This window comes from Meleagris gallopavo, chromosome 6 (genome assembly GCF_905368555.1).
Source record: "Meleagris gallopavo chromosome 6, MGAL_WU_HG_1.1, whole genome shotgun sequence".
In the NCBI taxonomy this organism is placed as follows: Eukaryota; Metazoa; Chordata; class Aves; order Galliformes; family Phasianidae; genus Meleagris; species Meleagris gallopavo.
In genome coordinates, this window is record NC_139409.1 from 27,372,235 (window position 1) to 27,397,979 (window position 25,745).

Sequence of the window (25,745 nt, forward strand, 5' to 3'; positions counted from 1 at the left end):
GAAAGAAAAAAAAAAGATTTTATATATTTTATTACGATTTGAAAATAATTTATTGATTTTTTAGAATTCATAAGCATTATTCTAACTAGTTCCTATCAATAATATCAGGAAAATATATAAGATATAATCATGGAAGTTGTTTTCTTAAGTATGCATGCTAATTGCTTAATTCTCAACAGTTGCTTGGCTTCCAGAAGCTCCAGCTGAATTCAAATGAACCTCTGAAAGAAGGTTTTAGCATTTTGGAAAGCATTTTCCATGATGCTTCCCAAATAAGAGAATGAGAGTGTGCACGGAGGTACTAAATTGACTACAATTAGCCTGACACACGTATTAATTCACTGCATTTCACAGGAGACAAGTTGGGAGATTATGGTCACAAGTTTTGTAAAACGAAATATAGAGGATAAAGAAGGACATGCTCAAAGCAGCCAATAACTAGAGGAACATGAAAGAACCTCCAAATCATTTTGGCCTAAATTTTATGAGGAAGAAAAAATAGTCTATTCTGTTTTAGCTGTGATACAAATAAAAAAGAGTACCAAATGCTTTGTAAGTAGGCCACAGAAAGGTAGGTGTCTTTATAATTATTATAAATAAATGAATTCCTACTATATCTTTTAAATAACCAATTTGCCAAGTTTACTGGAGCACCATTTCCTATCTTTTACAATTTAAAAAATAAACTGTATGAAGAAAAACTATATAAATCTTCATAATTTGTAAAACATTGTAACTTTATAGCAATGTTTGAGTAATGAAATTTTATTTGGTACTGAAATATTCTGATGCAAGTCCAGAAAAGTACATATTCAAAAGCACCATCAAGGTTCTGCTAATTTAAAATATAAAATCCACATAAAAATTAATTTTACTACTAAGAAGCAGTTTCTGTATTCATCCTCTCCCAGTCATACAATCTTATCACTGTTTCCAATCACCTAAATTTAAAACCAAAGTGTATATCTACCCTGGGAGAAAAGAGAAGGAGAGAGGACAGAAGGCAGAAGTAGAACTGCACATTTTAATTTTAAAATCTTTGTAGCAAATACACATGTCAAACATTGATCACTTTCAGCTCTTCTGGAAACAGATATTAAACCGGACTCACTATGACTCAAGGCAGAGGAAAATTAAAAATATGCATCTTTTTAATGTCACAAATTGTCAGAGACAATCCATAACATTTAACTAACCATCCACCAAATTTCAAAATTAATTCCAAAATCAAACTGCCAACAAGCATTTAATCCACAGGCATTGTTTTTCTGTAAGTTCCCCCTACCCATTATGAATCCATACTGAAAAAGATAAAACAAAGCAAAGTTTATCATGAGTTCTAAATGACTGACTGACTGCTGAAAGAAACTATCTGGATTTGCCTCTATGTAACATGACAGATTTACAGATTAAGGCATCCTAGAGTGTCTTTCACACCTTTATTAACAGCACTCATTCACTAACGCACTGTGATGAGGTATGACTTCTACTTCACAGCACTGCACATACTTAGTAACATCTTATTCAATTTTATAACTATAAAATCAAGAAGCTAATTATAGTCTAATGAGAACAAGGTATGCAAGCTCAGAAAAAGAACTAAGATGCCTAGATTTGGATATTGATGCCCTTACTCATAGTAGGATCTTGAAGAGTGCTATTTTGAAGTTCTATTAATCCATATTAATCCTCAAGCCTTCAGAGGGGAAGTGCTTCAGACATTTGATCATCTTCGTGGCCTTCCTCTGGAGTCACTCCAACAGCTCCACATCATTTTTCCCTGGGGGCCCCAGGACTGCATGCAGTACTCCAAATGGGGACTCTCAAGGGCAGAGCAGAAGGAGACACTGAGTTCTACTGCATTTCTGATCACCCCTCTTTTGATGCAGCCCATGATACAGGTGGCCTTCTGGGCTACAAGCACACACTGCTGGCTCATGTCCAGCTTTCTGTCCACTTCCTTCTCCACAAGGCTGCTCTCAATGAGTTCATCTCCCAGTCTGTACACATTTCTGGGACTGCCCTGACTCAAGTACAACACCTTGCACTTGGCCTATTGAACCTCCTTAGGTTCTCATGGGCCTACTTTTTGAGGCTATCTAGGTCCCCCTGAATCTCTCTTTCTTCTATTGTATCAGCCACACCCTTTAGCTTGATGTTATCAGCAAACTTGCTTATGTCTAGATTGTAAATAGAGATGTTGATGAACATCAGTCCCAAAACAGATGCCTAGGGAACGCCACTCATTAGATCTGGATCACATAGGTCTGACCACAACCCTCCAGCTGTCTATTCAACCAATTCTTTATCCATCAAATAGTTCGGCCTTCAAATCCATCTCTCCAAGTCAGAGATAAGGATGTGATGCAGAGCTATGAAAAAGGTCTTGCACAAGTCCATGCAGATGACATTAGCTGCACTTCGTTTGTCCAATAATGCCATCACTTCATCATATAAGACACTAGATTGGTCAGGCATGATCTGCCCTTGATGAATCTATGCTGGCTGTTTCAGAAGGCTTCCTTATCTTGCATGTGACATAATCCAGCTTCCAGAATAATCTGGTCCATAATATTCCAAGGCACACAGGTGAGGATCACTAGTCTGTAGTTCTCTGGGTCTTCCTTTCTCCTTTTCTTAAAAATGGAATAGATGTTTCTCTTTCTTTTGCTGAACAAATCATTGTTTTAATCCTTTGAATAAGGAGTGATGATGCAAATTGTGGACAAAATGGAATATGAGAAGGTTATGTCTGACAGGGGGAGCGGTGTGAAAACAGCAGCAAATAACAACCCTTCTACCAAACTAGCTGGCACCTCTTTTTCACAGCATCTCTCCAAAGAGGCGCATCCAGCTAAGTACTTATGGGGCTAGAAAAAGGCTATAAATGAGCTACAGATATCAGATTTGGACACTTTATAAATATCAATCATATCTAAAAATAACCTACTTTCAGCAGCTGCCAGATGTTTGGAAGAAAGATAGCAATAGGGTAGGTAAGAGGGTTTCTTTTAGTTATAAGGAATAATTTGAATTCAGTGGAAGGACTGATCTGCAATAACTTCTCTTCATAGAATCTCAGAATCCTACTACATGTACACCTAGGAAGTACTGTATTTCTCTCCTCTCCAGCTGCTAAAACCTCCTGGAAAATTCTGTAACAGCTTTAACAAAATATTCTGATCTATTTTCTTATATTTCTAAAACAATATGTTAAAAAAGAAAATTCTGGAGAAAATTTGAATGCCTGGCCTGTGATCAGTAATGTGTCCTTTTCAACATACTATAGGAACTTGACATAAAAGTAATCACACATAAAAAGACATATGCAAACGAATGACAACCATTTCACTAAAAGAAAATGATACTAAGGAATCTTGATTGCACAGAGTTGAAAGCTATCAAGAGATTAAAACTTTGGCAGCTAGGAAGAAAAATAAATTACAGCTTAAAAAAAAAAATAAAAAAATTTCCAAGAGCATTTCCAGCATTACGTTGATTACACTGACTAAAAAGTTGCTCACATCTGAAAACACAAATGTAAAATTGTGAAAATTTTGGATTTTTATAAGTATTAAAATGTACCTTAAAATAATCTGCAATTTTATTCTTCTGCATTGAATATTAGAATCTGACAACAAAGCAACTTATTTTCTACAGTATCATCATGACATTTCTTTGCAGATACAGAATGTTTTTCACAGATACATGATGTGAAGATTTTTATCACATTAATACCAGTAAAGCATATATATATATCCTAATTCACTTTTTACTCTCCATCGCTGGAATAATTCAGAGCTGTTCCTACTCTTCAGTTTCAAGTTTCTTGTACACATGAGACTCCAAGTAAAAAGAAATGGAGGACAGGCTAAGCTTAATAGGCTTAAAAATTTCTAATTACCATGACAAATGTGTTCTGTTTCTCCTCAAGCACCCAGTGATAAATGCATTATACTAATTTAATACTGGTTCATAGATTATGAGTCTCTGGATCACAGAGAAAACAGGAATTGGAGGACTGGTTTCCCAGTGCCTGCATTAAAATGGAAGCTGTGACTGTGCTGGGAAAAATAAAGACAATTTCAGGTGTTTTCTAATTTTGTTTTACAAATATATAGACCAATACTCATCTAAAAACAGGGGACAGCTCAGCCCTCTGATCTCCTGATTTCAGCTAAAACAGGCTATGAGTATGACTGAAATACTTTGTTGTGTCTAGAAAGTAGAATGACTTCTAACATCACGTATGCTGGTGGGGAAAGGCTGAACTCCATTGGTATTGCTAGCTGAGAAGGATAAAATTCTAGTTAAAGATGTTTACTGGCTAACTGAAAGCCTAGGATCACCTCTAAGAATTCTAGTCTCTGCAGTGAAGTCAAGTCTGTCAAGCATGTTCCAATCACATTCTGCCACATACAGACTAGGTCAAATTACAGATCATACAGAATAATGTTGCATCCTACTTTCTTAACACTGTTGATAAAAAATTTCTCATAATTTACCAGTTTTCTAGTGAAAATCTGGATTGGTGAAAACTGGAGAACGATGCATTTGGAGATAATGAGTTTATAAGCAAGAACGCACAGGAAACTACAAGCCAACAGTATGACATATAGTCCACAATTTTCACTGGCCTCTTAGCTCTTATCAGATAAAAAACATTCATACAACTATTGAATGAACACCCTCTAAATTAAACTTTTTTCCTCTTTTTTAGTAACTGGATGTTATTACACCCCAAATTGTTCATTCAGGCCTGAAAATTATGAAGGTGAGCCAAGCCTGCTGCAGCAACTCATCCCCTGTTTTATCATCTCAGTGCAGAACTGATAAATATGACAGGGAGCGGGCAGGGACAAACGTCAAAAAAGAAATACAATGCCATGAGAATGTGCCCTCATCCTACAGCAGATAGGATGTGCAATTCAGTAATTTCATAGAATCCTTAGAGTTGGAAGGGACCTCTGAAGTCCAATTTTCCTACAATGAACAGAGACATATACAACTAGATTGGGTTGCCCAGGGCCTTATCCAGCCTCACCTTGAAAATCTCCAGGGACAAGGCATCAACTTCATCACTGAGCAACCTGTTCCTGTGAGGTCAAGTAGGATTTGCCCTTGGTGAATTATCAGTGGTACACAGAGATGTAATATAGAGCTCTAAGTGTCCAAATTGTTAAGGTTTATACATTTATGTGTATGTTCTGTGCAAACATACACATCTCCACTGTATAGACATCATATCTCAGTATATCCTGATATTCAGAATATACAAAATACTGCTTCTCTGTGAAAAATTGGATATACACAAGTAAATTGGATTTTACATCCTGTATAAAGAGTACAATTCAGATATTTTAAATACAGTCTGGAATATTTGAACTCATACCATTTGAAGAGAGCAAAAAATCAGAAACAATAACTGCTCTGGACTCAAGATTTTACCCTGAAAAGAAAATGGTTGATATGTAGAAAGAAGTTATATTATTCCACCTGTTTTTTTTTTCCTCTCATAATTTGTGAAAAGGCAACTTACTAATAGGAAGTTCAACAGAAGTGTTGCCATTATGGATGGGCCAAGTGATGGAAGCTAGAATAAACAACTTTTATTCCTCACTACCTCATAGATCATATTGATGAGAACAAGGTATGATGCAATGTTTGAAATTATTTCCACCCAGAATTTCTCTGAAAATACCACATTTTTGGTCTTTTTGTTCCTTGAAATTTCTAAAAAATGTATATTTCAACATAAGCCACTGTTCTCACCATCCTGAAAACAAAAGTAAAAAAAAAAAAAAAAAAATATTTCAGAGAATATTGAAACAGAATTGTGTTACAAATGTAATTTTTAGTTAATTACCTTTTCAGTATGTTGCCATATCTCCAAGTGGGGCAAAACATGTAATTAATCTACTGACCATAAAGGCTGTGGGTATTTAGTGCGTGGATTCCCTTAATTATGATTTGTTTTCAAACCATATATATGGATCCAATAACTCAAAAATTAATTGTTGAGAAATGAGATGATGTTACAGAGCCTTGAGTTACATATAATGCTATGACAATTGCAAATTTCATTGATGCTAATGCATTAGCGACAATTATGTGACTATCTGTGAGAAGCAACAGTAAAGCACTACCAAGTTTTGAAAATTCACTGATTCTGACATATTGAAATGTGATTTTTGCCAAAATGTGGAGGGGTAGGAGCAGAGCAGAGACTATCCAGAGAATGTTAATACATTACAAAATATGAAGTAGAAAACACACTATTTTTTGTTGTTCAAAATATATTGCTAATGTTCACATGGCAGAAATTTTACTGATCTAAGCACTTAACATACTTTTGACATAATAGTGTTATATAAGTACTGGTAATCAAATGAACTGATTTCGTAGATAAAGCATCATCTGAATTGCTATCTATCAACATGAAAGCTTATGGGGGGTGGGGGGGAACTCTGCTCTCATAACCTACTCCTACCAAATACTCCACCTGGACAAATAATATTTGGATTAAATCAAGAGTATAGACATATCTGCCAAATCTTTCCCTTATGTCTCCCATCAAAAATAAATACTTCACAATATTTGAGCACAGCAAGCATGTCTCTTTAAAAACATCTTAAAATGAAATGAGAGGATTTGTAGCATTTACTTACGTTATTAAAGTTGATGCTAATTATTAAAATAAATCTAGAACATACTCATTAGCCATCGCAGTCTCATCCTAGTTATCAAGCTAAGAAAAAATAAAAACCTTAGTAACTGCAGATTTTCTTTAGCAATTACACCTGTGTTTCAGTATGTATGACTGTATAACACACACAGAAACTCATACTGAAAATAATTACTAAATAATTTAGGAAAAATAGTATAACTGTCATACACTGAATTCTTGAAACCTGCTGAGATTTAATGCAATCTGAGCATGCATAACTTGGATTTTTCACTTCAAATAGACGACTGTACAAGAATATTTAAAATATCTAACTCTAGTTGGCAACAGTTTTTACTCAGCACAGAGTAGATTTACAGCCTTCAGGAAAATGTTGCTCTGTAAGCAGAATTAAGTTCTTGCATATGCTCTAGAATTTAAAAGTATTGCATAGAGAGCAATAATAATAATTTAGCACCACTATCTACTCAATTACATATTTTTACAGGTTAGTACTTGCAATAATAACTGCATTGCATAAGAGGAATCCAAGTAATTTCTATTTGTTATTAATTCATACAATGAATAGGGATTAAGAGTTTTTTTCCTACATTTTGTTTATCTGCCTAGTTTCATAAACAGTATCTAGATATACTTAGAATGTGAGTCGATTTTAACTATCACAAAAATAATACAGAAGATCACTTTGTACCTCAGAATGAAAAACAATCTAAAAAGTCATAATTAAATAGCCTGGGTAAAGCACTTTAAACAGTCCTTCCTAATTCAGCCCAAGTAAACTTATATTAAGTTAATGTACTTAGAGTTAAGACAGATTTCTCTGTAATTCTAAATAATATCCTTTATAGGAAAGTAATCTAGACCTGCTGCATGTATGACCAGGTAACATGAGCACTGTAGAAGCACCATGCAGGTCCTTTCTTACCAACAACTAAGTACCAATTCGGTAGCTTCAGAATTCCCACTGGTATAAACAAAATAGAGAATTTCCACATTGTTCTATTTAACTGTAAGAAAATAGCTTTATTTGTGTTTCTGTGAGGATTTTGGTTTGGGTTTTTTTGTCAAATAGTTCAAATACATGTTAATATATAGTCAAATATCTTGCCTCTGCTACTTCCTTCTTAACATTAATTCATACATATAGTGATAGACATGGAGACATGGTCAACATGACAGAGATATTCAAGATGTGTATTTAGAATCACAGAATCACTAAGGTTGGAAGAGACCTCTAAGACCATCCAGTCCAACCATTCACCTATCACCAGTATTTCCGACTAAACCATGTCCCTCAGTACAACACTTCTCGAACACCTCCAGAGACAGCAACTCTACTACCTCCCTAGGTAGCCCATTCCAGCTCCTGACCACTCTTTCAAAGAAGAAGTATTTCCTAACATCCAACCTGAATCTCACCCGGTGCAACTCGAGGCCATTCCCACTAATCCCATTGCTATTTACATGGGAGAAGAGATTGACACCCACCTCACCATAACCCCCCTTCAGGTAGTTGTAGAGTCTCCCCGAGGTCTCCCCTGAGCCTACTCGTCTCCAGACTAAACAATCCCATCTCCCACAGCCATTCCTTATAGACTTGTGCTCCAGACCCCCTACCATCTTTGATGCACTTCTCTGAACATGCTCCAGGGCCTTGATCTTTCCTGTAGTGAGGGGCAATTGTTACATGTAATTGATTCCTAAATAACCTGACAAAAGCAATTCTGAAATATTTACTATCTTGACAATGCTAAGGCTGGCTAACTTCCTTGTCAGCTATTGTCAGCTATTAAATTTTAAATGTAACTAAAAGAAATCTGTCCAGAAGGAAAAAAAAAAAAAAAAAAAAAAATCAATAACAACGTGCTACACTGTTTGAGAACTTCAAGCACTAGAACTTTAACCTACTTCTCTTCATGTTCAATATGAGTGATTTGAATTCATTAGTCATCAAATGAGAACCCATCTCAAAGGAATGTGAAATTGCAACCATCTTACATAATCATCATATTTTAAGAGAAAAGAGCATAAGCCTTGTTTTATCTGTCTCTTAGAAAGCAATTATGTGCGTAACCTAAAAAATACTTTGGTAGTAAAGTGATCGCAGAGTACTTGTTACACGCAGTGTGGAATGGTTGTCCATCCATTCTTTCACTAATTAAAGGATTCACATATATGCTTTCCTATCACAAGCACATTGATACGTAAACATGGATACGCCTTAAAATCCAATAGACTCTAATAAATTAGAGTAATTTATGCTTCCTTAGAGATATTTTTATTTACAAGTATTTGTTTTTTTCCCTAACCGTGGAATACAGCTTATAGAACTAGGATTGTTACATTACAGTTCACCACTGACATATTGCACAGCAGACCATCCGTGATCTCTTTATGCTAGCTACTGTGTATAACAGCTGCATCTATTAGATCTTAATTTATAAAGTTCTTATCAGAATAAAAATACTATGGAAAATCCTGGGTACAGGATTTCATTTTCCTTGACATTTTCCTGGAAAACTTCCTGAGTTTTCCAGGACTCATATTTTATTACAATTAAAAATACAGGAAAATTCTTTTCCATTGCTATTTAAGAAAATAATAAAAATGGTAGCTTAATTCAGATAGGGGAAGTATGAAAAGAGAAGAAAGATGTCAAGGAGGGAAAGATGAGACTGGAGAAAGGAGAAATGAGAAAGGAGACAGAGGGACCACTAAATATCATCAAGAATGTTCAACACTGAACACTTCTGCAACAGAAATTATCTATCCGAAACACCTTAACATCTCAGTGCCCTGAACACCTTGCACAAAAAGCAGCCTCATAGCCAGCACTGCATCCTGGCAGGCTTCCAAACTCTCTAGTTATCCTAGAAGCTCTTTCCCTTGTAGTTCTGCTCAGAAAGCCAGAAAAGCAGTGAGTTCTCAGTGTCCGAATGGTGGAGTTTTCTGCTGGTGATACAAGCTAGCAACTTTTTGTAGCCAGAACGATAAAATATCCATTTGTAATTCTTCAGATGGCTGCATTTCAGGGATAGGCTTCTCCTACATACTGGATTTCTTCTAATTCTCCACATCCCACTAACTTTTCTGTAAATTAGTTCCAATTCAACTTCACCTTTTCCCATTTTGTGGCATATACACTGGTTAAAAGGAGGAAGATGACTTTTCTGTTGTACCCTTTTACAGAATACTAATGCTTGCTCACTTGCAGTAGAAATACCTATAATACTTATATATTAGAAAAAGGCAGAGCTATTACATTAAATTCATATGTTTTGCCAGTCAGAAAATGTAGCTGAAGGAGACAGCACAAAAAGCCGTCATTTAACACATATTTCAAACTGCTTTGTAGTCTAACTAGTCTTACACATATTTCAATTGGCCTGAAGACACCACCTATTCTTACAAGTCTTCTCTTGTTCTCAGACTACCCATGGCCACAGGAATACTATTGCAATGTCCCAGTTATGTATTTCTCCATGAGCAAAGCTTAGTGGTGGTGCTCTGCAGTCATCTTGTGCTCAGCTACCACACTTAGCTTTTCAGGGCACACTGCACTATGCTCTGCATTACTTCATCTCATTTGATTTTTGTTCACTTATAGTCCATAATGTCATCAAGTTTTTCCAGCATAACATTCAAATCCTCTGATAGCAATTCCCAAATTTGGTTTAATGAGTTGATTTTAAACAGTATTCATGTTTGTTTATTTTACAATGTTATAAGTGAAAACTGTAAATTAATCTCATGACTGGTCCTAGAAATAGTGTTTTAACCAGACTGCCTTCTCTTTCAGGACCCACTGCTCTAACTCCCTCAACTTACTGAAAGAGTAATGCTGGTTAATCTAAAGTGAGCCTTTCTCTGAACAGGAAGTGAGTACTCCTAACAGCACAGTACACACTTTCAGCTGGCCTTTGACACTAGAAAGAAAGAGATTCCTACAAAACGAATCCTTTCAGATCCTGGATTTTTTCAGGTTTTTCATGTTCCATCTGTGTTTTCCCAAAGGGAGCAGAGGCCTTTTAACAACTCTGCTACAAAGAACGAATAACTAGGTCAATAAGAAAAGTTCATTTGACTACTTCTTTCCTAGCATTTTTAAATTGTATTTTTATATTTGTTTTTATGCTATATAAGCTTCTCAGAAGTAGAGCCTTAGGCTGGCAATCTTTAACCCTTTATCTTACAAAGTCCATAAAGTCAATGTCTTCATATTAGATTGATAATCACTTTGCTTTCAGCTTTAATTATTTGTTTAGTAACTGATGCAATAGCCATGGGTGGTTATTTATTAATAAATGACATCTCAATGGTAGTCTACAAAATAAAAGATAATGCTTCTATGCATAACAAAAGGAGAAAAAAAATAAAATTACTTACTTGATTAAGTATATCTTGTTTCTGTAATGCATGCAATAAAGGAAAGAAGACACATACATTAATGTAGCATAGTAACACTCAGACTTTGTTATTATAAATACTATTTTGGTTGAAAGGTTAGTAATGTAGATGAACAGGCTTAAGACAGAAGATAGAATATCATTATCTTGCATTAGTGCATATGTCAAGTAAATGGTTCAGCTCAGCATTCTAGTCTTGATTAGAGAGTGTAAGCAATTTATTTTTAACCATGCAATGATAGATATCAGAGAAAAAGATAAGGAATTAAATATGTTTGTCTCTCTCAGCCCTGTGTACTTTGAACAAGAAAAAAAATTGTTTGTTGCCAAGAAGGGTTGTTATTGAAACCATTTAATCAAAACTGAATGCAATAATAAGCACTAGCAAGCACTGTCTCCGAAGTTTCTAATAATCCATTCCTTTTAATAAAGGCACTGTACTAATTTCCTGCTTTATTCACAAACTGATGTCAGTACTTACTAATTAGCACTACCTTAAATTATAAACAGTTATATTCTCCACATAAATTACACTGATTGAGACAAACTTTAGTTACTGAACTACCAAGAATATCTTTGAAACATTCACAGAGTAACTAAACAACAAAAAAAAAACAACTTCAACACTTTGGGAAATCAGAAAGATCCCAGAGAAAGATTAGAGAAAGATTCTTAGAACCATTTTCACTACTTCCAAAAATGCAAAAAATATTTTGAAGGTGGCAGACATTTACTGCCATGTTGCAATCATTTTGCTAAACCTGAGGCTTCACCTACCCAGTCAGACCAGACCATGGAGTATGCCTTGTGCCGTGCACTTACTTTAATAACCTTCTTGGAAATTTCTGTTTCACTGGTTTAATCTGAACATTCATATTTATTCTTTTTATCCAGATGCAATTTGTGGCACTCAGGAGCACTTCCCAGATGCAAGCACAGACATGTCAAATCTACACCTGTCTGGCTAAGGTCCATCTGTACAAATTTCTCCTCTCTCTGCACTGGTTAAACCTAAAAGCTCATAATGTGTCTGTAGGCAAGAAATTATGATCCACTCCAATAGAACCATCAAAAAGCATGTGCATTTATTTCCCACTTGGACACAGTCTTTTGCTCAGTTTCCTGATTTTTGCCAGCCTACTCCACACTTGCCTGAAACGGTTGAAATTAGTTAGCTTAGAGAAATATCAAATGATGGAAGGATTATTTATAAATCACAGCTTTCCAGTAGGATGTTGTTAATCTACATGTGTATTCTATGTCAGGTATAAAACTCAGTATAAATTGCATATTTGACACTAACATAGAAAAAGATGGGAAGACAGAGATTCACTAGCATATGTGGAAGTTTCAGTAATCTACCTTAGACTGAAATCTAGCAGAGAGTAAAAACTGCATAAATATAATTCTTACAGTAGATGAAGATCTTCTTATAATCAAATACGTCATTTCCACTAAGCCTAAAAAACATTCATTCAGTAAGATGTAAGATAATGGAAAAACAAGCCAGATGACTTCAGGTCACAAGCTTCAAGTATCAACAGCTTTTCTTTTGCTATTATCAGTTCATGATTAAAACAAAAAAAAAAAAACAAAAAAAATCTGCAGTAAAGAAGCAACAGAGTGGAATAAAATCCTCAATCCTTTAAGCAGGAAGAAGTTTTTAAAAACTTAAGACTTCTTCTAAAGTACATAAATATGCCACATTGCAAAAACTGCCATACCTCTATGTTCCGTGCTTATTAGTATAAAAGTGGCACCACCTTTTTGTAGGATATTGACAAGATTGGAAAAATACTTAAAACTTTTATGAGACAAGGATCTAGAAAACAAAGAGCTAAAAAGGAAGCATGAAGCTCTCCTCTACAAAACACAAGAACAAAACAGGATTCTTAGAAGTTTAAAGCGTTATCTACAATATGTGAAAGAGAAAAGCTAAACTGACTTATTTCTGCTAGACCATTACCTTTTTTTTTTGTCATATCATATCTACTAAAATAATGTAGGGGTGAGTTCTTCTTTTTTTCTTCTTTTTAATTTAGAGATCAAAATTGCATAGTTTAAATAATACATGCAGCACAAGGAGTTCTCATCTGACCAGACAGAATCAACTCTCAAGTCTTCTACTACAGGGCTTATCCATATAGTAGATTTAAGAGATGTCAAAAACACAGAAACACCTGGGAAAAGGCAGTTCTGTCTGACTATATTCACCCAGCTGCAGAAGAAATTTTAGTCACTCTTCTTGCAGTTCAGCAGCTGATGACATGAAATCTGAACTAATAAATCCTACTAGATCCAAAATACCCATTTTCTATCTTTTTTTCTCATTTTGTTGCACTCTCTGAAATCAAAGCACTACACAGAAAAGTGAAAAAGCCATTGGGCTTAGCATGGGACCAACACTGTCTAGTAGCAGCCAATACCTTGATCCCTGCTGAGATCAGCGGTGCCACAGCAAGTTTTTTGATTTGCATTCCCTCTTCCCCTTCCATATTCCCACCCAAATACTTTACGCTTTAAAAGGTTACACTTCACAGAATTGAAACCACTGTATAATGAAAGAAGTGAAGATTTCAAAAACAATAGAACAATAGATTTAATAGATTTTACCACATACATTCACAGCACAAAGAAAGCAACAGAAATTAAAAGTAAAAAAAGAACAAATGCTTGATTTTGAAAATCAATCATATAAACTTTTTCTAATATGTCTACATTCTAATATGAATCAATTGAAGGTGGTTCTACAGCCTATGCCACATTGAAGACTAAATCAAATGGTCAAAATGTTCCCACCATTTTATAATGTATAATGTATGTAAATAAAATAATGAAGATTTAAGATGTTAACTACAAAATCAACTCATACTGCTTTACCAAAACACAAAATATTTTCTTCAGAAAGTGATTCAAATGACCAATGCTACATTTTGTTACGTTCAAAGTATAAAATAATATTCCAATATTTAATTGGTTATAACTGCCTTACTTAACAACAACTGCGTGCTGAAACATAGGTACAAGTCATGCTTATAATGGTTAGTACATTTTTCTATTCTGAATTCCATACAATACAAACCTATTTTAAAACACTCATGAAACAGGGTTTTATTTAGCTACATTTTCAATCACATTTTTAGGATGTGCTAAACAAATAAAAATTGCAATTGGGGATTGCAAAATGAAACATTCTGTTGTTTTGTTCTTTTTTTTTTTAACATCCAAAACAGTGTTTTCTTTAGTAGTGAGGCAATACCCACACACATTCAATTGAATTCTTTGTTTCATAATATCAGAAAAAAAGAAATTACCCCAAAGGGGAGCCCACAACTAGAAACGATGTAAGAAAAACAAGTTTTAAAAAATATCTTTGCAGACTTTACTTATCTAAGATTTGATAATATTCTTAACATCTCTAGCCATCAAAAAGAATTAGAAAGCATATTAACCTTTATGATTATGGGGTTTATTTTTAACTGTTTTTTGGTTTTAGTTATTACATTGTTTATCAAGATTACTAAGCAGATGTGTCTACTGTGATGTTTATAAACTTTTAGTTTTATAAAAACATTCACATTTTTATTTCCAAACAGATTCAATTACCCTCAAACGACTGATTTATAAAAATACTTCTATTTTAAATCCTTTAAACATTTGTTAACACTTTTCCCACCACTCCCAATTATTGAAGAAAGAAGACAAGTTACCCCTTCAGGATTATATTTTGCTAACACACCACTGCCATGGAACTCTTCTAAGACATCCTTAATTTTCTTAGTGGAATCTAGATGAAGAATGAAAAGAGAGAAAATTAAAATACAGAAAACTGATTTACATAATGTGAACTGTAATTAAAGGAACACAAAAAACACCCACTAATAGCTTTTCTCAAAAATTCTCAAAAATTTGTGCATCACAAATTTTCTCTAGCTGTATAAGAGCTATAGGCATAAAGAAAATGAGAACATACTGTACCCTCTTAACAAATGGTAAAAAATGGTAAGTAAACACAGAAAGCTAAGAAACAAACATTCTTTACTCCAATTTTTAACTGTTGTTAGCAGCATATTTCTCAAGTAGTTGCCTGCAAGGACTATTTCAAGTTCCTTTTCTTGTCCCTGAAACATGAGTCATCTACCAAGCAGGTTCATTCCTAACAGTGCTACTAAATCACTTCTGGCATAGGTGCCAGTGAGTACAGAAACTAATAGAGCCAGACAATCTGTCTATACATATATTTATATATATAATACACATGCCATATTTGGAAGAAATATGTTTTTCTGCAGACTCATCACAGAAAACAAACGTTACATCTTTTGCAGACCTTCAAGATACTTTAACAACTGTCAGTCAGAATAACTTTGGTTACTGACTAACAGAATCATGCTACATCACAGCAGTTCAGAATTTCTGCTCTCGTTGTTAAAAAATTTCTACTTACAAAAGAACAACACAGTTATTTCAATAAGCTGTCAATAAATAAATCCTTTGAATTCACATTCACTTAACATATAACCATCTTTTCCATTCTAAATATCTTGGAATACAAGAAAAATAGATGTAACTCAATTCTGTCTTTGAAATGCATTATGGTCAAATGTGCATAATGAGCATAACATTGGAATAGGTCATGAACTAGCAGACGCATTAAAAATGAAAACGAGTATACATAACAGCAGAATAGTTATTTCCACAGCAAATATTGAGTGGAGAGAGAAAAACAAAAACTGGGAAGTAAGAACAAAAAAAAAAAAAAAAAAAAAAAAAAAAAAAAAAAAAAGGAACATGCTTCTTTAATTTAACATTTAACATTTTTGTCATCTTTGTCATCTACAAACAAGCATTACGTCTATGCAGCTGTAATTAAAATCAAACACTTGTGCTATGTAAATGTTTTGTGAATATCACCTTAGTGCAATCATGAAAAAAACACAATATATTCCATGATCGAAATACCTGTCAAGAAAAAAATTTTTGTGGATGCAATTACTGCTTTGATTGTCCCAGCAAAATTGAGAAATCTCCACATTTTGGACACAAACTGTATTTATTGCAAGCACCGTGCTATACATTCCACAGCCAAGATGGAACCATTTTTCACAACCTTTTGTTCACAGTCATTCAATCACTATTTCAGTTCAGTCATGGGATAGTATCCAAACTAACACGGATTAAGACGATTTTTTAAACAAAAAAAATATGACACATCAATATTTTAAGTCAAACATCAAAGGACAACCTTCTGCATGTGCAACTCCTAACAGTTCTAACCTTCTGAAGAGAAACGAATTCTTCTTAGTCTCTAACAGCCAAACTAATATTATAAACATTCCATCTTCAATAATTGGACCTAAAGATATGATAGTAAAGGTAATCTTAAAGTTTCATTCATTTTTGTGCATAAGAAGCAGAGTCTTGGAAAGTTCTATGCCAACAAAAAAAAAATTGAGGAACTCCGATACAATGTTTTCAGTTCCACTGACAGAAAAATTAACCAAATAAATGCTCTATGGAAAATAAAATATCAGAAGTTATACACAGAAATAACCATGAAGTTTTCTTATTTTTTTTTTTTCCCTAAGTTTCCTCCAAATAATAACAATGCTAGGGGTTCCTTTTCAATTATTTAGTCTGACTGAAATAATCTGCACACTCACTAGAAACTGGTGTAAAAACACACCTCAAAGGCAAACTGCATCTTGCCTGTTACCTCCAAGTACAGATGCTCTGCTGTCATGGTTGTATGATTTTTGGTTATCGTTATTCCACATTATAACATCATATAGTGCACTGGGAGTTAGGGTGCTAATGCTCAAGTTCCAGGTACCCATCTGGAAGAGAAGAACTACATACCCCAGGGGGCTTTGCGATCAGAGAGGAGATATAACCCCTGGCAAGGTCACCTGATGCGCTCTTCTTCATCAGGCTCTCCTCCCTGCTGCTCAACCGGACTGCGCATCTCACCTGAGTGTTATGGTGAGGCCTATCCATCTTTTGGACACTCTCTCTCATTGTATTTGATTTATTAGCTCCAATTCTAATTATATTGTAGTATAGTGTATTATCTTGCATTACCATACTGTATTTAGTAAATTAGTTTGTTTCTCCTCAGATCATTGCCGCTGTTTTTTTCCCATTATTTTGGAGCCCCCGTTTCCCTTTTCTGGAGGCGCAGATCCGTGGATCCCTCTGCCCCACTAGTCACAGAACTGGGCCAAACCAGCCCATAAACCGTTGACAATTGCATAGCTCAGCAACTTAACATTTCTGAGTAAATTAAGAAGTACCATCCACATATTAAAAGTTCAGTATGAATATGATCTTAAACTTTAGATATCTCTCATTCTTTTTTAATCACAGACAGACTTTCTTTGTATGAGATGCTCCATTCCAACAGTTTATAAGTATGCAGAGATATATAGCACATAGTCCATCATTGTAGTGCTTAAATCCCATGAACTTCAGTTAATGAAAAATGCAAAATTCATTTCATGAAACCGTTCTTTCTTTTACATTTTTACAATTTTATTATTTTTATTACCCACTAGCACGGTGCTTTGGGAATTCACTCAAAACACGAAAGCCATTCAGTTCTCTCTTCTGTCTGTATGGATTTAAACCCTTGTATGTCAGCTCATCTTCTGCTGTAATTTAGACAGAACACAGCAGTGTTCATTTAGCCAGGTGCTAGGAGAAAAAGGGAAGCTGTGATTCAGGAGTCAGAATTCTCCAGGGAGGAGGTAAGCTATGTTTTCCCAACCCATGTCTGAGGAGTAGCAAACAGACTAAGCACAGTGTGACAGACTGCTAACTGAAAAAGCTACTACTTCACTTGAGAAAAGTAGCTGGGCACTGCATTTTTTTTTTTTTTTTTTTTAATACATCTTAAAAACAATGGATACAAAGATAACCTGAGTTAAGGTACTTTTCCAGAATAAAGGCAAAACAATCAAAATAATGACACAATAGAAATAATAAACCTGCATATTTAACAGGGAGATATTCAAAGTGTCAAAGTATCTGATTTTTTAAGCATCTTACAGTCCTAACAAAGATACCTTTTATAACTGAAGACTAATTTACATACCAAGTTGCAAATCATTTAAGACTTAGCCCACATTAAAATCATGATTCATTTTTTAAAATGACTCAGCTTCAAATGAGGAAGATTAAACACTAAGTTGAGATAGGAATTCAGTGAACCATTTTTCCCATAAATGGAAAACATCAAACATCAAGAAAACTTGCCCAGATCACAGACTTTCTCTACACTTTCAACCACCCACCCAGAAACACTCTTGGGAAGTTTAAGAACAGAAAAATAAATGACCTATAAAAAAGGCCTGACAGCATAAAATAGTGGTTTTAAAATCACATGTAAAGGCAAATAAGCACTAGAAAACAATGGCTGGATTACAATTAATTCTCTTATAAATCCAGATGTTATTATATTATTTGAAAAAATATCACAGTAAGGATTCTTATAGAGTCTTATAATGATCAATTTCATTGTTTATACATACAAGCTCTGAAGTTTTAGAGATTTTCTATATCTCTATAATACAATACAGGAAAAAAAAACATACCTTTCAATATGCAATTTTCTGGCATGACTCCAAAGCATGACCCAAAGTTGAAAGTCCTACATGATAGCAAAGACAGTAGGAAGCATGGGAAAAAGCCCAATAGTCCTTTGTCACTGCAATTCTTATACAGATTCTTATTCTATTATGGATTTTTTCTTCCTTTTGTGGATGCAAATACATAATAAAAATGTGTGATCATGCACATATGCACATGTGTTTATACATGAACATTTCTTTCTGCTTCAGAGATTTTTTTATGCACAGAACCATATAACGTCTTTGCTCAAGACTAAGATTAAGCTAAAACTCTGCTAGTCTCCAAATGCCAGTATATTAAAAACGTTGAGCCTGCTAACAAAGCTGTATGCATCACTTGCATACTATGCAGCTGTATTTTTCACTCTCAACAGAAAAAGGTTACTCCAGTAAAAACACGTTTTTCCCAGTATGATTCTGCATCCTACAGCATGTCTGTGTTGCTAAGAGGGTCTGGTGGTTGACATTGAACAGTGAGAAATTAGTATCATAAGTAGGGCTGGATGCTCACTGCTTCAAGCTCTTAACACAGGTCATACTTTCCTGTTGGTTTATGAGCAGAAGTCTTTTGATGCAAATTTCGCAAAAGGAAAAGAAACACATTTGAATTCATGGTCATTGTTTTTTATTTTTTTTTAATTTTTATTTTTAAATTGGTATCACAAACCTTACCATCACCTTGAAAACATCTGCCAAGCTGGGAAGGCAACCACAGTCCAATGCTGTAAAAGAGACCCCACCTCACTAGACATTACCAGTGACTGCAGTAGCACTTAAACAGGAAAAAAAAACTGGAATGACAAGAACCTCCACCATATCACTCTTCTACCGAATTCTCTGATGAATAATAAGCAAAAAGTTCTTTAGAAACTCAGGCAGAACTGGATGAGGCTGTCTACATAAATACGGTGGCAAACAACTTATGCAATAGGAGATGGATAAAGAGGTAAGTGGAGAGAGAGGGACAGCAGCCACTGTTGCAGGGAAGGACAACTCCTACTGCAGCAGCTGCTGAATTTGAAGCTGCTGCCAAGCACAAGAGCACAGCATTTTGCCACTCACCCTTACCCATAGCCTCAGTGATGCCTGTTGTTCCTCACCTGAAGATTGGTGCAGATTTTTAATTTCTCAATGACATCATTAGAAGGAAGATTTATCAATTTTACTCCTTCCATGTACTAAGTGATACTTATACAGGCAGTCAGACTTCTTCATGAGAAAAAACACAAATACTAATACCATGTGCCAACATATCTTTAGTCCAAATTAACAGAAAATGTCTACCAAATCCCATTTCCCTATAGCAGATGTTCAAACAGAAGCACATGGCAAACAAGAGAGATTTGGGGGGCAAGGAGGAGCCTGAATTTTGCCTACCAGTAGGTTACAGTTTAGAAAGGAAAAAATAAGTAAAGAATCCAAACATACTCCAGGATTTGAAAGAAGCTACAGGTAACTGCTCTGAGTACTTAGAATTATTTTGAGGAGGAAAAATAAAGCCCATCTTTTATATTTTAAAACAGTTTTATAACTATCTTATTCAACTTATTCTTAATTCCTTTGCCTTCAAATATTAAGAAAATTAAGGTTGAAGCACTCTGAGACATCCTCATAAAGCAGCTCTGAATGCAAATCAGTATTTCAGGGTGCTATGATGGCTACGGGTTCCCTGGAACCAAGACTGTGCAGTTCTGACAGGGCAGAGTCTTTCAGCCTGCGTCTGTCTAGCTACACAAGCCAGGATCAGGACAGGCTGAAGAACAGCCATTGCCCTAAGTATTGGGTATCACTCTGTGAATGGGGATGCACAAAGCCAGGGTGAGACACAAGGCCATGAATGGGCCAATCTTTTCAAGGCCCGTGGCAGGGCAGGGCTGTGGGGAACCCTGTTATAGTCACTGGGACATCAACAGAGTTCCTTCAAGAGCTAAAATGGGGTTCTGGACCACAAACAGGATGCAGGGAACCCCTAGGGATCTTCAAGAGGGTTTTTATGCTCTCAGAGCTCAGGGGAGGCTGGTCAGGAATAGTCAGGACTGATAGTTCCCTCAGGGCCTGGGGACAATATTCCCTCATTCTAAATTCAAGATTTGAGAAAACTATAATATTGCAAGTCATTCTAAAACTCATCTTTGAAAAACAGTATTTATGCATGCAGTGAATATGCCACACTACCCTGCCTTGAGAACAGGAAGGACTAAATGCCTTTGGAGATCTCTCCAGTCCCCAGATTCTATCATCTTGTTTGAGTCACAAAACCAATACAAACATGCAACAGGTTACTCTGTGGCTCTTTCTTTCTCTTTTCTCATTTCCTCCTTATTTATAGCTGGTCACACTATCTGATACAGTCTGCCAACTCATAAGAACAGTGATGAAATGATTCCCTATTACACTAAATTAAGGAAGTATCGTCATTGATAATATATTTCCATCCCAAACTAGCTCTATAAATACTAACTGTATCTGCAAAGAATCAAATCACCTTAGCTTGAAAGCTACCACATATTATTTCTGATTTCAAGCAAAAATAGGAAAATGGCTCTATACATTTCAGAAAACTTGTTTTTCTGTTATTGTTGTTTTTTTAAGAAACTACTGTGTTTCTAAAATGTTTATTTCTTTCTGCTGTTATCCAAATTATTCTCTGTAGTATATAGTATCTATATTTTTGTACTCATTATCCGTGTAACATGAAGTTTAACAATGGCTTCAAGTGCTACTGAACAGGATTAAGAACATGCAGTGTATCCTTACACATCCCTGCCTGCACCCCTTCCAGTCACTCACATTGCATGCATCTGAGCTCCCCTGGGACGGCCCTGCCTTCCCATCAGATACTCAATCACTATTTCAAGCCGGTGACTTAGTATTTCCACTACAGTCCACAATGCAAAAATTTAAAAAATAGTAGATATAAAATAAACATGACAATGCAACTTCTCTACAGCTCCGTAGATAATCCAAGATAAATTTATACCTGAGATTCTGTTCTTACCCCTGACTTTTTCCCTAGTGGTGACTGTCTCTTCCTTCAATATGAACATAGAATTCCTCAATACTGATACACAATTTTTTCATGTCTGCACATATTTCCCAAACATGAAACAGACAAATTGCTAGTACAGTACCGATGTATACACAGATGTTATACGCTTGAGCGTTGAAATTCACATCACAAAAGATGGAACCTGTGAAATACCTCTAGCTAACACATTTCACCCGCTCAGCTTGAGGATGAGTCAAAACTGGCAACATATTTTACCAAGGTACCATTGGTCTGCTTTGACCATGTACTTTTATTTTGAAGGGCTTGGGAGAAACACTTTTAGTGGTATAACAAGTAACACACACTTGGGGATTTGTTTTTGAGGGATTTTTATCTTCTACTCTCCTCCATTTCTTTATGATGAGGCTTTATTAACATCCATTTCATTAGAAGACATAATTTAAAATATACATCTGGTTCTTCCATTCTTCTGTGCAGCACAAACAATTCTTGAAATGGTTTTGCACTCCTGGCTTTGGTTTTTTGCTTTTGTTTTTTTGGCAGGTTTTTTTTTTTTTTTAACCATCTTTTTTCTTATTCACTTTCCTTGTTTTCAAAGTATCACATTCAGTTTACTCCTCCTCTTACAAAGAAAGGCATAAAGGTTAACGTAGTGACAATCCCCAATATCCTATGTACTGAAAGTGTATTTCCGAGATTATATTTTAGCTATGTAGAAATGGAAGCAAAACTGTTTTTAGCTTTAGCCTGAGAAAATTTTCACCTAGGGCAATCTTCTTTACATACAATAAATGACCTTCTCAATATAAATGCTAAACAAAGAGATGAATTTTTAAACAAAAAAAAAATCCAGCTCAATTTAGTTGTGACTTTCAGGTTTCTGATGCATTCATCTTCCATTTCAAGATGTGTTTACCACTGAAATGAAACACTTTCCAAAAACAAGAGTTGCAGCTCCTGGAGTAACAATTCTGTTATTTATTTTTTATTTTTATCTCAGGAGTAGAAGCTTTAAAGTCAAATGAATACTTAGGCCATAAAACTAGTAGAATTAACACCACAATACAGTTTTCTCTGGATCTTTTCAACCATTACTGAAGAATACAAAGTGATGGTCTTACAAAGTGATGGTCTTACAAGAATAGCAATGTAACAAACGTTCAAACAAACACCTATAAGGAGCTATTTCAGTTTTACAGAGCTGGTAAAGTTGAAAAATATGTTTCAAGCACATGAAGTTAATTATTATTTAAAAATTTTATCCAAAACACTCATGTTTTTAGTGGTGCATCATCCCATTAAAAACGTATTTGGTTCTATATATTATCTTATTTGCAACACAGAAATTTAGCATTTTAGATTCTTTTAAGATCTGCCCTTTTTTCATAAGACATTAAAGCAGCTAATCTTGGTTCAAAGTGTATTTTTTAAAGCTAGAAGTTGTGCAATAGTGCCATACATATCTCCTTCACAGAGACATTAGAATCCAAGTGACAGTAAATGAGAAAGAAAAAAAAAGTTCTTTACAGACTACATATATTAAAAAATCAAGATGAAATAAAAATATATAAGACGTTTCAAGGTTAGTAACAGATGCCATCTGCAAAATGAAAAATATAAAGGGAAACAGGGATAGAAGCATGCAAGGCAGCTTTAAGACATTTTATTATTATTCTAAAAGTATCAATGGCAAGTACGATAAGAATCTCTTCAGTCTATCAAGATTCTTTTTTTGTTAAATCTTGATAACATATTTACACAACATGATAAAGTATTTAATGTGTCAAAACAGTGAGCGCATTTCCATGCCATGTGACTTCCTTATGATCTGCTATTAAAACTGGCAATTGGTACAAGTGACAAAGATGAGGAGAAAGGTTCTGCTAGAACTTTTATTAAGCCTATTCTAGGAACTCCACTAAAAAATACTTCCATTGTTCGTAAGTATACAAGCAATCTTTTCTTCTACATATCTTTTCTTTTTTTTAATAGTATCATTTTAATGAATTTATTTCTATTTTTTGTTATAACACTAGATCATATAAACTGTTAACAACACAAGACAAACTGATGAACAAAGCATACAAATCTAGGATCTTCTCCAACACCTTTTTTTTCTCCAATAAAGACATCTCTAAATCATCTTTAAAGATACACAGTATTCCCCTGTTAATTCTCCTATATTGTTTCCTTGTCTAAATACTGAAGAAGAGACAGATAAACCATCTCCACTTGCCTCCATTTTGCTCGCAGATACCTGTATTATCTCATTTGCTGCATTATTAAGAACTTAAATGATTCCTAACTGGGCAAAAAGTAAAGTTACTGAAAACTAAATGTAGAATTCAGATACTGCTTAAGTATTTACCAATCAAATTGATTCCACTGGATACACATGCTGCTACCTTAATGAGATATAGGAAACTCTACTGCTAAATAGTTAGAACAAGAAATTAAAATTCTAATAGAAAAGGAAGCAAAACATGCAATAAAATGTGCAGTAAAATGTGAAAGTCCTCTGGGTTGAAATTCTGGGATAATATAACTCTCTTAATGACCAGAGACTTGAAATATAATAAAATATAGGTTTGATAAGGAGTTACAAGTTTGTCATACATTAGAAAGAATGGGAATATTCCTATTATCATTACTATCATAAAGAAACTCAATAGCTATATTTTACCTTCACACATTAACTAAGGTTAATATATGTTCATTTATCTTACAATTCCCACTGTAAACCTGTTCTGGGATATCTATTTTACGTTCATCCGCTGAGAAACAAATATGTTGCAAATACACTTCTAAGTCTTGTAGTTGTGGAGTTCAAAACTTAAAAATTACTGTTTCCATCCACGCCAGCTCTCAGTTCAGTTCAGTTAAGAAGTCTTTCGTATATTTGACAGATTAAGTCTTCTTTTTATTAACGTTAAATAGTGTTTCCTATTAGCTAACTAGTTTATATCAATTTCTCAAGAGTCTTCATGGACATTATTCACCATAATAGACAACACTAAAACAAAGTACAAGAGAGAGGGAATATGTATGAACTTCAGGAGAAGAAAAACTCATGATCAGTTTGCGCTGATTCTTGCTTGGTGTATCTCAGTTCCTTTCCTTTTCAATACACATACATTAAACTAAATACACATCTCTAAGTTTCACTACATATACATTTTTCACCTTTCCAGACTAATACAAAGGCTCAAATAGAACAAATCATTGGCCACTGTTTAAGTTAGCCCACTGGACGATCTAGAAAACAATTTCTTTTCTGCCAAGGAGACAGAGAGCAAGAATAAAAGCTTACAACGTAGCCCTCTAATAAAGGCAGTCTAGAACCTATTACGAGGGCTATTTAAACAACATTTTCATGCATTTCTCAGACAAAGTCTCGTAAGAACATTATTCTTAGTAAGAACATTCCTCATGCAAGTCTACAGAGCTCTCTAACCATTTTAAGCAATAACCATCTTAACTATAATTTCAGCAGTTTAATAACAAAACGTGAGTTACTTGCCCTTTAGAAGCTTAGGAGTCAAAGACCATTTGCTCTATTAATCTTTAATTTTTTTTCTGCTATCATTTTATGGACTTTCCTATTCCACTAATAAAATAAAGAAGAAAAAATAAAGAAATACTCAAACATCTTTGTTCTAGTCTCTTGGAACTATCCTTAATTCTAAATTCACTAGCAGAGCATAAGATTTTCTTGTTGTTGTTTTAAAATTCATATTTCCAGTCCTATGATCATACTACTTTGTTTTTGAAAGAATGATCATACTTTATTTTTGGGTAATGCAAAACAAATTGCTTTCAGCAAATCACAGCCACAGAGACGATAGCTCTATTTTCAAACAGCACTGTCTTATGAAAGACTAAGAGGTACTACAGACCCAGACTAAAACACTGATGAAGGATACCTAAATAAATGTATCACAGTGAATGAGCAAACGTAAACAAATTAATAATGGAAACTAAGACTAGTAATTACAAAAGAAATTCAGTCATTAACT

At 34.6% G+C, this 25,745-nt stretch overlaps 1 protein-coding gene across 3 annotated transcripts in view; it reads right to left on the minus strand.

Moving 5' to 3' along the window:
* The window catches only part of DGKB (diacylglycerol kinase beta), a 339,795-nt gene that overhangs the window by 266,662 nt on the left and 47,388 nt on the right, over positions 1 to 25,745 (minus strand). For all 3 annotated transcript variants that reach the window (XM_085226116.1, XM_085226115.1, XM_010712729.4), the window contains exon 3: positions 14,802 to 14,878. In XM_085226116.1, the coding sequence (XP_085082242.1) occupies positions 14,802 to 14,878 (77 nt within the window). The remainder of the gene's footprint in view (positions 1 to 14,801; positions 14,879 to 25,745) is intronic.